General features: G+C 43.9%; 1 protein-coding gene across 1 annotated transcript in view; it reads right to left on the bottom strand.

Moving 5' to 3' along the window:
* Positions 1-6,902, bottom strand: part of kynu (kynureninase) — a 242,978-nt gene extending 236,076 nt beyond the window's left edge. The window contains exon 1 of the mRNA XM_085986656.1: positions 6,718-6,902. Coding sequence (XP_085842782.1) covers positions 6,718-6,886 — 169 coding nt within the window. The 5' untranslated portion in view covers positions 6,887-6,902. The remainder of the gene's footprint in view (positions 1-6,717) is intronic.
* Between the last annotated feature and the right edge of the window lie 5,545 nt (positions 6,903-12,447).

Raw genomic sequence — 12,447 nt, 5'->3', positions numbered from 1 at the left:
ATGCAAGTGTGTGCGGCTGCCTGGGAGATGCCGCTGATGTCTGCTGATGATCCCTGGAATGAGCCTGAGGCAAAAAAGTTGAGTGCGGTGGTGACTTTGATGGCCACTGGTAAGGAGTGTCCACCTGGTCCTCTGGGCAGCAGGTCTTGCTGTAGCATTGTGCAGATGTCAGTCACTACCTCTCGCAAAAGTCAGAGCCGCCTTTGGCACTGCTGCTCAGTCATGTTGAGGTAGCTGACCCTGTGTCTGTAGACCCTGTTTGGGGGGTATCTCCTGCACCGACGGGCTTCCAGGCGCTGGCCCCTTCTGGCCTGTGCTGCCTCAGGTGGGTGAGCAGCAGCCTGTCGCTCCTGCTGCTGCTGCTGTGGCTGGTGCTGCTGTTGTTCCTGGTTCTGCTGCTGCCGCGCCTGGTGCTCGAGCTCCTCTAATGCCCAGAAGGGAAGGAAACAAATGGCTCCCATGCTTCTGGCATATGCCTCCATTGAGGAAGCGCTGAGTGAAGGTGGTGAGAGGGGTTTCCCAGGAGTTCACACTGGTGATGTGTGTGAGGCTCCAACCTTCCACAGGTGTGGTTAAGCCTGGTAAAAGTTGGCCCAGGCCTGAGACAAAAAATTCTGCCACCTGCAAATGATGGCTGATCAAATCTCCTCTTTAATGGTTGACCTGCAGCTGATAGTCAGCAAGCCAATACTGCTCCCACCAGGTTTCACAGTCGTGATTCCCACCAGGCGTGTTTTACATGGGAAAAGGGTTAATAGTGCAAGGGACTGTTAAAATGGCATTATAGAGGCCATTTAGTGGTGATTAAGGGCCTTAAAGACCAGTCCCGCCTGTTGGATGCGGGACGGATTCGGGACCATCAGACACTCCTGAGTAAAAATGGCTCGGAGTCCGGAACCAGGCGGGGGGGTCCCAACTACCAGTTTTTGCGATTTTAACTCCCCGCACGCCTCCAAGCCCGCCTCCACAGCTCAGTTAAAATCGAGGCCTTGGTCTTTGCCACAAAGAACTGGCCACAGTGATTTCCTCTGGGAGCAGCCAGTCATTGCAACTATCCCCTCACAGCCTGCTGTATCAAAAGCAAGCAGTTCCATCTCTGTGCCTACAACATACTGTACCTGGACATGCAGCTGTGGGGCCCACAAGAGAGTTCCAGGCCAGGTTCATGGCCTGGAACACATCAATACAACAACAATAACTTGCATTTATATAGCACCTTTAATGTGGAAAAAGTCCCTAAGCCTTTTATAGAAGCATAAACAGACAAAAGTCTACACTGAGCCAAACGAGGAGGTATTAGGAGGCGTGATTGAAAGCTTAGTCAAAGAGTTGGAGTTTAAGAAGGGTCTTGAAGGAGGAAAGAGAAGTGGAGAGGTGATGGGGAGGAATTCCATAACTTAAGACCTAGATGGCCGCTGTCAATGGTGGGCAAAGGGATTTTGGGTTGCAGATGATACCAGATTTGGAGCAATGCAGAGTTCTCAGAGGCTTGTAAGGCTGGAGGAGGTTACATTGACAGCGTGGGGCAAGGCCATGAAAGGATTTGAACTTAACTAGAATTTTAAATTTAAGGCTTTGCAGGACTGGGAGCCAAATTGGTCAGCGACCACAGAGGTATGGGTGAATGTGACTTGATTGGGGGGGGGATAGGATATGAGTAGCAAAGTTTTGGATGAGCTGACGTTTATGGAGAGCAGAGGATGGGAGGCCTGCCAGAAAAACATTGGAACATTCAAGTCAGGAAGTGACAAAGGCATGGGTGAGGGTTTCGGCAGCATATGGTGGAGGCAGAGGTGGAAATGGCAATGTTATGGAGATGGAAGTAGGTGGTCTTTGGGGGTTGGAAACTCAGCTCAGAGTCAATTGGCCTTAGGTTTTCATCCCCATGGTATTGACCCTCTTATAAAGAGGCCAATTACACATGGTCCCTGCATTTTACAATCCGAACTATCATCTCCGCACATGCACGGCTGTTCAGTGCTGCGTCTTGCTCTCCCCTGCCTGAAGCCGATGCAATTGTACACTGAAGCTGTACACTGAAACTGACACAACTATGCAAACGGAGTCAGGAATTCCAATGGAGTCAGATACATAGATCACTGCTGGGCACATCTTCCAGTCCACCATAGTTACAGTGATGGAACATGATTGTGGTTTTCGGGCTTAGATTACCTCCTTAAATTCAAAATGATCAGAGGGATTTTAACCCTACCTGCCTGGCGGAAACAGGGCGGGTGGCCAGTTAAAATGCTCTGGGTGACTTACCCGTCGATTTTACACATGGATTCCAATGATCCTAAATTTAACCTGCTCATCTGGGCAGGCGCTAAAGGCACCCACCTGAAGCCGGTGGGGCCCTTCCTTAAATATGCAGATTGGGGGCCCATGATGTCATCAGCCACCGACTTTAACTGATGCGCAAGTGGTGAAGCTGCTGTGGCTTTCCCACCAGGTTGAAATAGATCAGAAGAGGTTTTTTTTTTACTTTTCTTTGTGGGGCCAGGAGGAGGAGCAGGGGTGCTCCTCTGCATGCTACAAGGAACATTTAGGCCTCTCCTGCCCTGGACTTCCCACCCCCACATCCCTCCCTCCCACGCTGACCTTCCTGAAACCCCCTTCCCCGCACTTCCCTGCCCAAATTTCCAGTGGAAAGTAAATGGCTGCCTGCGCTCTTCGTGCCCATTCCACCTTGGCCTCATGCTGTCACTGGGTGGGCCAGAAACAAACTGACTCCCATGGTTTACTGCCGGAAACTCTCTGGGAGTTAAAAATGACCCTAATGAAGCAGTTTGATTTGACTTTCTGAAGCCTTTGGACCCTTCTCAAATTCTGTGTAAAACTGAACAACAATCACTGAGATAAGGATGTAAATATAAGCCTATAGAGAGGCCAAATCTGGCTCTTTTTATCTTGTCCTTTTTTTCACATGCATTTTTAATCAGTCTCTTTAGGTCTTTCCATCTAAAGCAGGGGTGGTCAACATTTTTCTGGTTCTTGAGCTTTGCAATCATGTAGGAATAGACAGCCAGAAGTTTGTATTCACAACAAAAGTGGTCTGATTTCCTCTAATGCACTGGTATCCTGCCAATTGATGGTATTTTGAAACCTGTTTCAAAGGATGTTGAGTAAATAACAACGGAAAATGCTGGAAAAACTCAGCAGGCCAGGCAGCATCCGTGGAGAAAGAAACCGAGTTAACGTTTCAGGTCTGGGACCCATCATCAGAACTGGAAAAAGCTGGAGATGTAACAGATATTAAGCAGGTGCAGAGACAGGAGGGGAGGAAGGAATGGAAGGAATATACTGTGCTTTTGTAAGAGGCAGGAAAGATAAAATGTTGCAAATGGGAATGGCAAAATCATACAGTATGAAAAATGGGGGCAGGGGTTATCGTTTGAAATTGTTGAACTGTTTCTCTTTCCACGGATGCTGCCTGGCCTGCTGAATTTTTCCAGCGTTTTCTGTTGTTATTTCAGATTTCCAGCATCCGCAGTATTTTGCTATTATATAAATGTTGAGTAAATATCTGGCCTTTGTATCTTCTGAAAAAAATGCAGATGAAATTCAAGCTCAGGGGACACAACAATTAAATTTCTTTAATACCCAAGTATACTGTATATAAATCACAAAACAGTGAGTCACTTAACCTCACCAACAATACATATTTCAAATCCACTATTAATAACAGAAGTCAAAAGGATAAGAATCTACCCTCCAATTAAACACTTTAAGTGCAAAAAAGTCAATATTCAGCACTATTAATCTATCCAATGCGTACAAAACTAGTCTTAAAACCAAATTGCAATGTTGAAATGAATCTTAAATGAAGGAGCTTCATTTTTTGGCAAGCTGTTACGAAGGAGGCAAACAAACTCATTAGGAGAGGATAGAGGCAAGTCACTGTTCAATATTCTGTAATTGATATCCAGCAATGTCCTTGTTGCAGCATAATGGAGATCAGCCACAGAGTACAGTGTCTGAGAGTTCATTTGTTTGTTCACTAAACACTTTGGCAGGCAAGCTCGATTGCATGGTGCGGTGTGAAAGAATCCTATTGGTTACTGAGCTTCATAACAGGCAATCATTTTTGCTTATCTGCTCAGTGAGCTAATAAATGAACTCTCCTGCCCTGCATCATGCCTCCACTCACAGCCAATTGTACTCATAGCTCCAAAGCAATGGAATGCCATAGCTGGGGGAAGGACGGGGGGCAAAGTCATTTCCACCAGCGACCATAAGGCCAATTGTGTGCATGTACCCAAGGCCAGGTCATTTATTTTAGCAAATGCTCTTGAAGAGCTACATGTGGCCTACAAGAGGTGGCTTGGCCACCCAAAATGTAAAATATTACTCAACATTTCTCAGAGAGAGCAGCCTTTTTTCGAACACCATGGGCAGGATTTTCATTGGGCCGTGGAGGCGGGATTGGAGGCATGTGGGGGGTTAAAATCCCGAAATCGGGGGGCACGAACCCATCCCTTCCCCCAAACCGCCTCCATGCCAGTTTCAAAGGAGGCGGGTACCTGACCCGCACTGGGACCCGCCTCCCCGAGGCGGGAAGGGGATTAGTGCCAATTAACTGCCTGTTAACAGTTAGTTAACAGGCAGTTTTTAAGCCTAATCCCTATTTTCATTCTTGACGTGTGGGATTCCTGATGGCTCCAAACCACGCCAAGTTAGCGAGGTGGGCCGTCGGGCTGATTGGCTTGGAGGGGTCGAGATGTCGGGTGTTCAGGTGAGTGATGGGTGCATGAGTGCAGAGGTAAGTGTGTTTGGTGTGTTTAAAGTGTTTACAGAAGTTTTACTTACCTTTACAGCCTTCCTTCCTTCAGGTCTCGGGAGTCCCTCATCTCACCGGCACAGGAAGCAGAATGGCCGCGATCTGTCAAAAATTGCAGCATTCAGCTTTCTGTTCCAGAGAGATCTCTAAATCATCCTGAGAGGAAGGAATTAACTTGGTGTACAGATTGTCAGTGTTTGACAGCTTCAAACAGCTGTGAAACACTGATATTTCATCTGTCAAAAGGTCTTGACAGATGAAATATCAATCTGTGATGTCACCTGTTGCCAGGTGGCCCTTAATTGGCCTGCTGAGCCCGCTGGGCGGGCTCAACAAGGTCAATCAAGTCAAAATCACGTGGGTTGGCTACAACTCGATGGAGGCGGGACTACAACCCCGAAAGTTGCAGTCCCGCCTCCTACTCGCCTCCTTAATGAAAATCCAGTCCCATAAGTGAGAAGTATTCAATGCACATTACAACATAAAGCTGACTATTTTCTTGCATAAACATGCATTCACAATTCTTAAGCTAAATCAAAAAGTCTATTCTGTTGATATGATTTTCACTTGTAAATTTAGGACTAGTTGTTTGTATTCTCTGGTAATGTGCTTTCCTTTCAGCACAACAAACATCTCCCAGCACCCTTAAAAAAGCTATTGGTTAGGCCAATAAAAAGTTGCCAAGGCCATTTCCAAGGATTCTCATGAGGCATATAGCCAAGGCCCCAGTTTCAAATAATCTATCCATTTAATCTAGGGCATATATGAATACTGGTCACTTGGGCAAGGTAGTGGATAGTGACAGGCACCTATGAAACTATACACTATCAAGAAGTTAACACATTCAGGAAAAGAGATAAGGAGAGGAAAGAAAATTGGTGCCCAAAGTGCAAAATAAATGTATTTAATTATAGATAATAACATCCTAAGAAAAGCCTGTTTTAAAAAAAATCCAAATCAATCACTCTCTAATCCTTGCCTCCTATCTTGTACTCCACCCTATTCTCCAATGCATTGATGTCAACATCCTCATTATTTACTCGAACTATGCAGTCTCCAAGCATCCCAACTTGCACATTAAGCTTTTCTGATGTGAATGTGTGTCCTCTGTTCCAGCATCAGTGGCACAACCTAAAACCATTATGCCTGTGCACTCACATTCATGACTGTCCGCACCCCCCCCCCACCCCTCGCTCAGTATTGCTGCATTTATAGCATTGCATTTTGACTTGTGTAGCGCAGGCTGTGATGCAAACAGGAGCTATTTTTGTTTTTAACAAAGCAAGCAACTTACTAAAATAAATAAGTCGGGAAATGACCCCCATATACGGAGGCCTGTTCTGGTTTGGGGTCTGCATGTGCACTCGCACCTTCTGCCAGTTTGCTGTGCCAATATTCAATTGTAAAGGGTACATTGTTATAGATACTATACACCTAAAATAAAATAAGCTAATTGCAATACTTCTACATTTTAAAACAGTTCTCAATGAAAATATGCCTCTGAGTGATTATACTAGGTTGTATGCTTGACACCAGATCCAACTTCTGATGATTTTTGTGTGTTAATTTCCTCTAAAAATTCTGGAAAGATTATGGTAATGAGGTAATTAAACCTAAATTTATGATTTACAATCAATTCCATCATAGTCCATTTTTACTGAAAACGACCTACAAAGCTTTTTTTAATACCAACATGTCTTTAAATGAGTGTGCTAAAACTGATTAAAGTACCCCTCTATGAGGAAAGTGCTACAAAGGGAAAATGGATGGCACTAACCCAAGGCACTATAATATTTTATAAACCAATATCGTTTTATTTGAAATCATTACCTAATGCAGTAACATTACTTAACACTCTAAAATTCTATGTTCCTTGATTGATATGAAGGTTTAGAGTTATGCTGCAAATCAAGCTATTAGAACAGTTACAAACTTACTAGAAGGGAGGTCTTTCATTTTGGGTATATGAAATTGGTCTCTAAGATGTTGCAGTTCATCTTCTTCATCTAAATGAATTGCCAGCTTCTCATCGGTAACGCTGCACCCTAAAATGGAGGCAGTACATTCCAAAATCTGTCCTGGGGAATTGTCAGCATGTCCATCCATGGCTGATAAACTGCAATCAGTCTAAAAAGTGAAGAGTAAATTGGTTACTAATACAAAGTAAGTAGCAACTTCACATAAAATGCTCTTTGTAACTGAAAGAAGTCCCCACAGCACAGAATGTGATAATGCCTGTCTCAAATAGTCCTCAGAGGTTCCCACGTTGGGGGGAGGTGGGGTGGGCACAAGGAGGATGCACTGGGATAAAAGCAAAGCACCAAAGTCCAACCGCTCCGCCTCCTCTAGTCAGATGTCTCCAGTGCACTTCCTCTTGTCAACACTGTGTGCAGCCCACAGCCCAGCCAACATCTTAGCACAGGAGCTGGCCCTGTTCAAAGAGAAGCACGTTTATCAGCATTGAAACTTCTGTAAAAGATGTTGTGGGTCAAAATTCCTGTTCGTTAAATGTATGCTGTGCATGTTACTTTCAATATAAATTTGAACCAGTAAGACGATTAGTGGCTAAAGCCTTTCAACCTAGTTTTCAACTGACTTCCATGGAGAGATTATAAAATAACTTTTAGATTTCGTGTGAGTTCTTGATACTCTGAAAGGCACTCAAAACCGTAACAGTTGGACAATAACTATGATTGTACGCAACGGGCAACTGTATGTTTTATAGGAAACTAAATAAATTTAGAAAGTGACGTGCCAGTAAATGAAAACTGAAGAACCTATATTGTTTATTGTGTTTAAACAGCCTGGATTTTCTGATGGGTATTATTTTAATGTTGAACGTTTACACTGGTGTTAAATAACTCGGTCATAAAGTTTAAGCTGACATCTCATCAAACTTCATTACAAGTAACTGTAATTAGCACTATATGGATTTTATCTGTGTTCGAAATCTGTTTTTAGAGGACTTGTTAATAAAGGTCAAGGTGGCTATGAGTCTAAAAAAGAGTTTGACGTTGCTGGTGACTCGACTTCTGAAAGATAATTTTTAAAGTCGTGCCAGTTGATTAGTTTGGCTCTCAATTTAAAAAGCATTCCCTGAATTGTCCCAAAGAGTTGTCACAATGCGTTTTCACTTTGCCTCAATGCATCTGTGTGAAGTGGCTTTTGCTTACTTTCAACAAAAACAAGTACAGAAGCCGCTTGAAATTAGAGACTGATTTGCAGTTGAAACTCTCTGAAATTAAAATAAGATTCCGCAAATTGTGTGCTAGCGGCAAATAGGATCATCCTACTCACCAAGGCAAGGGTTACTCAACAAGTGTTGTTTTATGTTCAACTTTATTCAGTAGAATAGCAGTGGCACTGTGCTACTCATGTTGCTTTCTGTCTTAAGCAATATGTTATGTTTAGCCGAGAAATAAAATCCACTTGTTCTTTGTAAAAATACTGGGGGTGAAATTGATCTTGGGCGGTAGTGTAAAACAGGCGCTCGTGAATCGGCAGTCCATTTTAGACCCCGTCCGATTTTCTTAACCATTGACCTAAAACGGGTAGCCAATTCGCTACCACCTATTCTGTGCTACTTCACAAGACCAATTTCACCCCCACTGTTCCTTAAAAAGAGGGGGCGCGTGTGGGACATGAATCTCTAAGGAAGGCTCAGCAAAACAAGTTTGGGAACCTCTGCCCTAAATTATAGTGATCACACCACTAATACTGAAGACATACTACAATGTTCCTCTGGATAGCCATTGATATTTTCTTTTGAAGCATTCAAGTATGTTGCAAATGCTATTACTAAAAATAAGTATATGGAGGTGCCTTGTGACAGGCATCCATGAACAAATTGATACTTGCAATCAATGTTCCCTCTAATTTCTTTTTGGCCTGCACGGCCGCTTTAACGGATTGTGCAGGCCAATCAAAATTCCACGCATGGGTGTTTTTTCTATTTAAAAGCCGGCTCACCAGCTGCGCGGGGCCCGCAGAGCGCTGTGCGCAGCTTAAAGGAAATATTGCAATTGTAATTTTTTGCTCAACAGTAAGAGAGATTGTATTAAAATGCCCTCCTCATAGCTGTGTTTTTCAATGACACCAAAATTCAAATCTTAATAAAGCATGCAAGGGTAGGCCTGAAAACAGTCAATACGAACTACATTGCAACAACAGCTTGCATGTATATAGTGATTTTAACATAGTAAAGCAATATGTCCAGCACCACCAACAGCAGTTGAGAGACCTGCAGCTGGACAGCAGAGAGGGAATCAGCAAAGAGGAGGGCAGCAGAGAGGGGAGCAGCAGAGGGGTCCAGAAGAGATTTATTAGAATGGTGCTAGGGATGAGGCACTTCAGTTATCATAGAATCATAGAAATTTACAGCAGAGGAGGCCATTCAGCCCATCCTGTCTGTGGCAGCCGAAATTTCCAGACTCTCACCACCCCCACTGGAAAGAGCCTCCCAGTCACAAAAACATTCATCGACCATTACACTTTGCTTCCTGCCACTGAGCCAATTTTGGATCCAACTTGCTACTTTCCATTGGATCCCATGGGCTATTACTTTTCTGATCAGTCTGCCATGTGGGACCTTGTCAAGGGCCTTGCTAAAATTCATGTAGACTACATCAAACATGCAACCCTCATCAACCCTCCTTGGTACCTCCTCGAAAAATGCAATCAATTTAGACAGACATGACCTTCCCTTAACAAATACATACTGATTTTCCTCGATTAATCGTCTCTTTCTAAATGACAATTAATACTGTCCCTCAGAATTTATTCCAATCATTTGCCCATCACCAAGGTTAGGCTGACTGGCCTGTAATTATTCGGTCTATCACTTTCTCCCTTTTTAAACAATGGTACAATGATTGCAGTCATCCAGTCCTCCGGCACCACACCTGTAGCCATAGAGGTTTGGAAAATGATGGTCAGAGCCTCTGCTATTTCCTCCCTTGCTTCTCTTAACAGCCTGGGATGCATTTCATCCAGGCCTGGTGGTTTATCTACTTTCAAGATGCCAAACCCCTTAATATTTCCTCTTGCAATATGTTTCTCTCAGCCAATATTTCACACTCCTCCTTAACTACAATGTCTGCATTGTCCCACTCTTTTGTGAAGACAGAGGCAAAGTATTCATTAAGAACCATACCCACGTCTTCCACCTCCACACACAGGTTACCTTTTTGGGCCCAGAAATTCGGGTCCCAACGCGTGAGTACGCACGGGGTACTCACGCGTGGACCCGATGGAAGTGCCGGTTTCTTGCATGCACTGCGCATGCGTGGGAAACCGGCACTTCCGTTCCTCTGAACGAAGGGGTTCAGTGGTCGAACGCGTGTGCGCAGGTGTCTGCGCGTGTGCTTTGAACTTACGCTTTTTTTACAGGTTTTTCCGTGAGGGTAAGTCTTTAGATTTTAGAAATGTAAAAACCAGGCATAAGGCCTGCATTTTAAAAGGTAAGTGGTCAATTAATTAAAATTAAAACATTTTTTCCACAGGTTTATTATTTTTAAATATTTTAAAGCAAGGTAAGTTTATTTTTAGCCCCGTTTTTTTATTAAAATTCTTTTTTCAAAAATTTAAATTATTGTTTAAAATAGTTATTTAATGTAATTTATAGTTTATTTAAAAAGTGTGATTTAAAAAAAAAATATTTGAAGGTTTACTGTTATTTTGGGGCCCATATATTTATAAGTTTTGACAGGTCTTCCTGTCAATCTTATGAATGGGCTTTTCCCTCCTCTGATTGGCTGCCCATGGCTCACGTGATCCCAGGGGATGCATCGCACTAACTACGCCCCTGGGGCACGTAAGCACTGCGCGCCGGGAGTTGGAGCAGGCCCCGGAGCGGAATTCCATGGGAGCCCAGAGCTCAACTGTCGGCGCGCAAGGTAAGTGCAGGTCGGGGGCTTGCACCCGCGGGAAGCCCCCCGACCCGAATTTCTGGGCCTTGGTCTCTAATAGGCCCTATACTTTCTTTCGTTATCTTTTTGCTCTTTATGTATTTATAAAATATCTTTGGGTTTTCCTTGATTTCACTTGCCAATATTTTTTCATGCCCTCTCTTTGCTTTCCTAATTCCCTTTTTAATTTCATCCCTGCACTTTCTATACTTCTCTAGGCTTTCTGGCATGTTCAGCTCTTGGGATCTGACATAAGATTCCCTTTTTTGCCTTATCCTACCCTGTCTACCCCTTAACATCCAGGGGGCTCTAGATTTGGGAGTCCCACCATTTTTCTTTGTGGGAACATATTTGCTCTGAACCCTCACTATCTCTTTCTTGAAAGCCTCCCACTGCTCTGATACTGATTTATCTTCAAGTAACTGTTTCCAGTCCACCTTTGCTAAATCACATCCTAGCTTAGTAAAATCGACTTTTCCCCAATTGAGAATTTTTACTCCTGGTCTATCTTTGTCTTTGTCTGTTATGTGGAGAGATTGGAGAAGCTGGGGTTGTTCTCCTCACAGCAGAGAAGGTTAAGAGGAGATTTGATAGAGGTGTTCAAAATAATGCATGGTTTCCAGTGCCAGAAGGATCGGTAACCAGAGGATGCAGATTTAATGTGATTGGCGTGTTGTGATCTGGAATCCACTGCCTGAAAAGATGGTGGAAACTGATTCAAAAGAGAATTGGATAAATACTTGAAGGGAAAAAATGTACAGGGCTATGGGGAAAGAGCAGGGGACAGGGATTCATTGAATAGCCCTACCAAAGAGCCGACAACAACAACAACAACTTGAAATTATATAGCGCCTTTAAAGTAGTAAAATGTCCCAAGGTGCTTTACAGGAGTGTTATCAAACAAAATTTGACACAGAGCCACATAGGGAAATATTAGGGGAGATGACCAAAGACTTGGTTAAAGAGATAGGCTTTAAGAAGCATCTTAAAGGAGGACAGAGAGGTCAAGAGACAGAGATGTTTAAGGAGGGAATTCCAGAGCTTAGGGTCTAGCAGCTAAAGGCACGGCCACCAATGGTGGAGCGATTCAAATTGGGGATGCTCAAAAGACCAGAATTGCAGGAGCGCAGATATCTCGGAGGGTTGTAAGGCTGGAGGAGATTACACAGATAGAGAGGGACAAGGCCATGGAGGAATTTGAAAAAAGGATGAGAATTTTAAAATCAAGGCGTTGATTAACCGGAAGCCAATGTAGGTCAGCGAGCACAGGGGTGATGGGTGAATGGGACTTGGTGCGAGTTAGGACACTGGCAGCAGAGTTTTAGATGACCGCAAGGTTTACAGAGGGTAGCATACGTGAGGCCAGCCAGGAGTGCATTGGAATAGTCATGTCTAGAGGTAAAAATGGCATGGATGAGGGTTTCAGCAGCAGATAAGCTGAGGCAGGGGTGGAGTTGGGTGATGTTACAGAGGTAATTCAGGGTTGCAAGCTCAAGGTTATTGTAGAGGAATAAGACCTGGGTGTTAATGTACATGAACACCACCACCTCCAAGTTCCCCTCCAAGTCACACACCATCCTGACTTGGAAATATATTGCTGTTTCTTCATCGTTGCTGGGTCAAAATCCTGGAACTCCCTCCCTAACAGCACTGTGGGAGCACCTTCACCACACGAACTGCAGCGGTTCAAGCAGGCAGCTCCCCAACACCTTCTCAAGGCCAATTAGGGATGGGCAATAAATGCTAGCTTTGCCAGCGATG

This window comes from Somniosus microcephalus, chromosome 4, assembly GCF_052327205.1.
Source record: "Somniosus microcephalus isolate GS21.2 chromosome 4, FLI_Smic_1.0, whole genome shotgun sequence".
Lineage (NCBI taxonomy): Eukaryota > Metazoa > Chordata > Chondrichthyes > Squaliformes > Somniosidae > Somniosus > Somniosus microcephalus.
The sequence above is the reverse complement of the archived record's forward strand: the minus strand, read 5'-3'. Positions and strand labels throughout refer to the sequence as shown.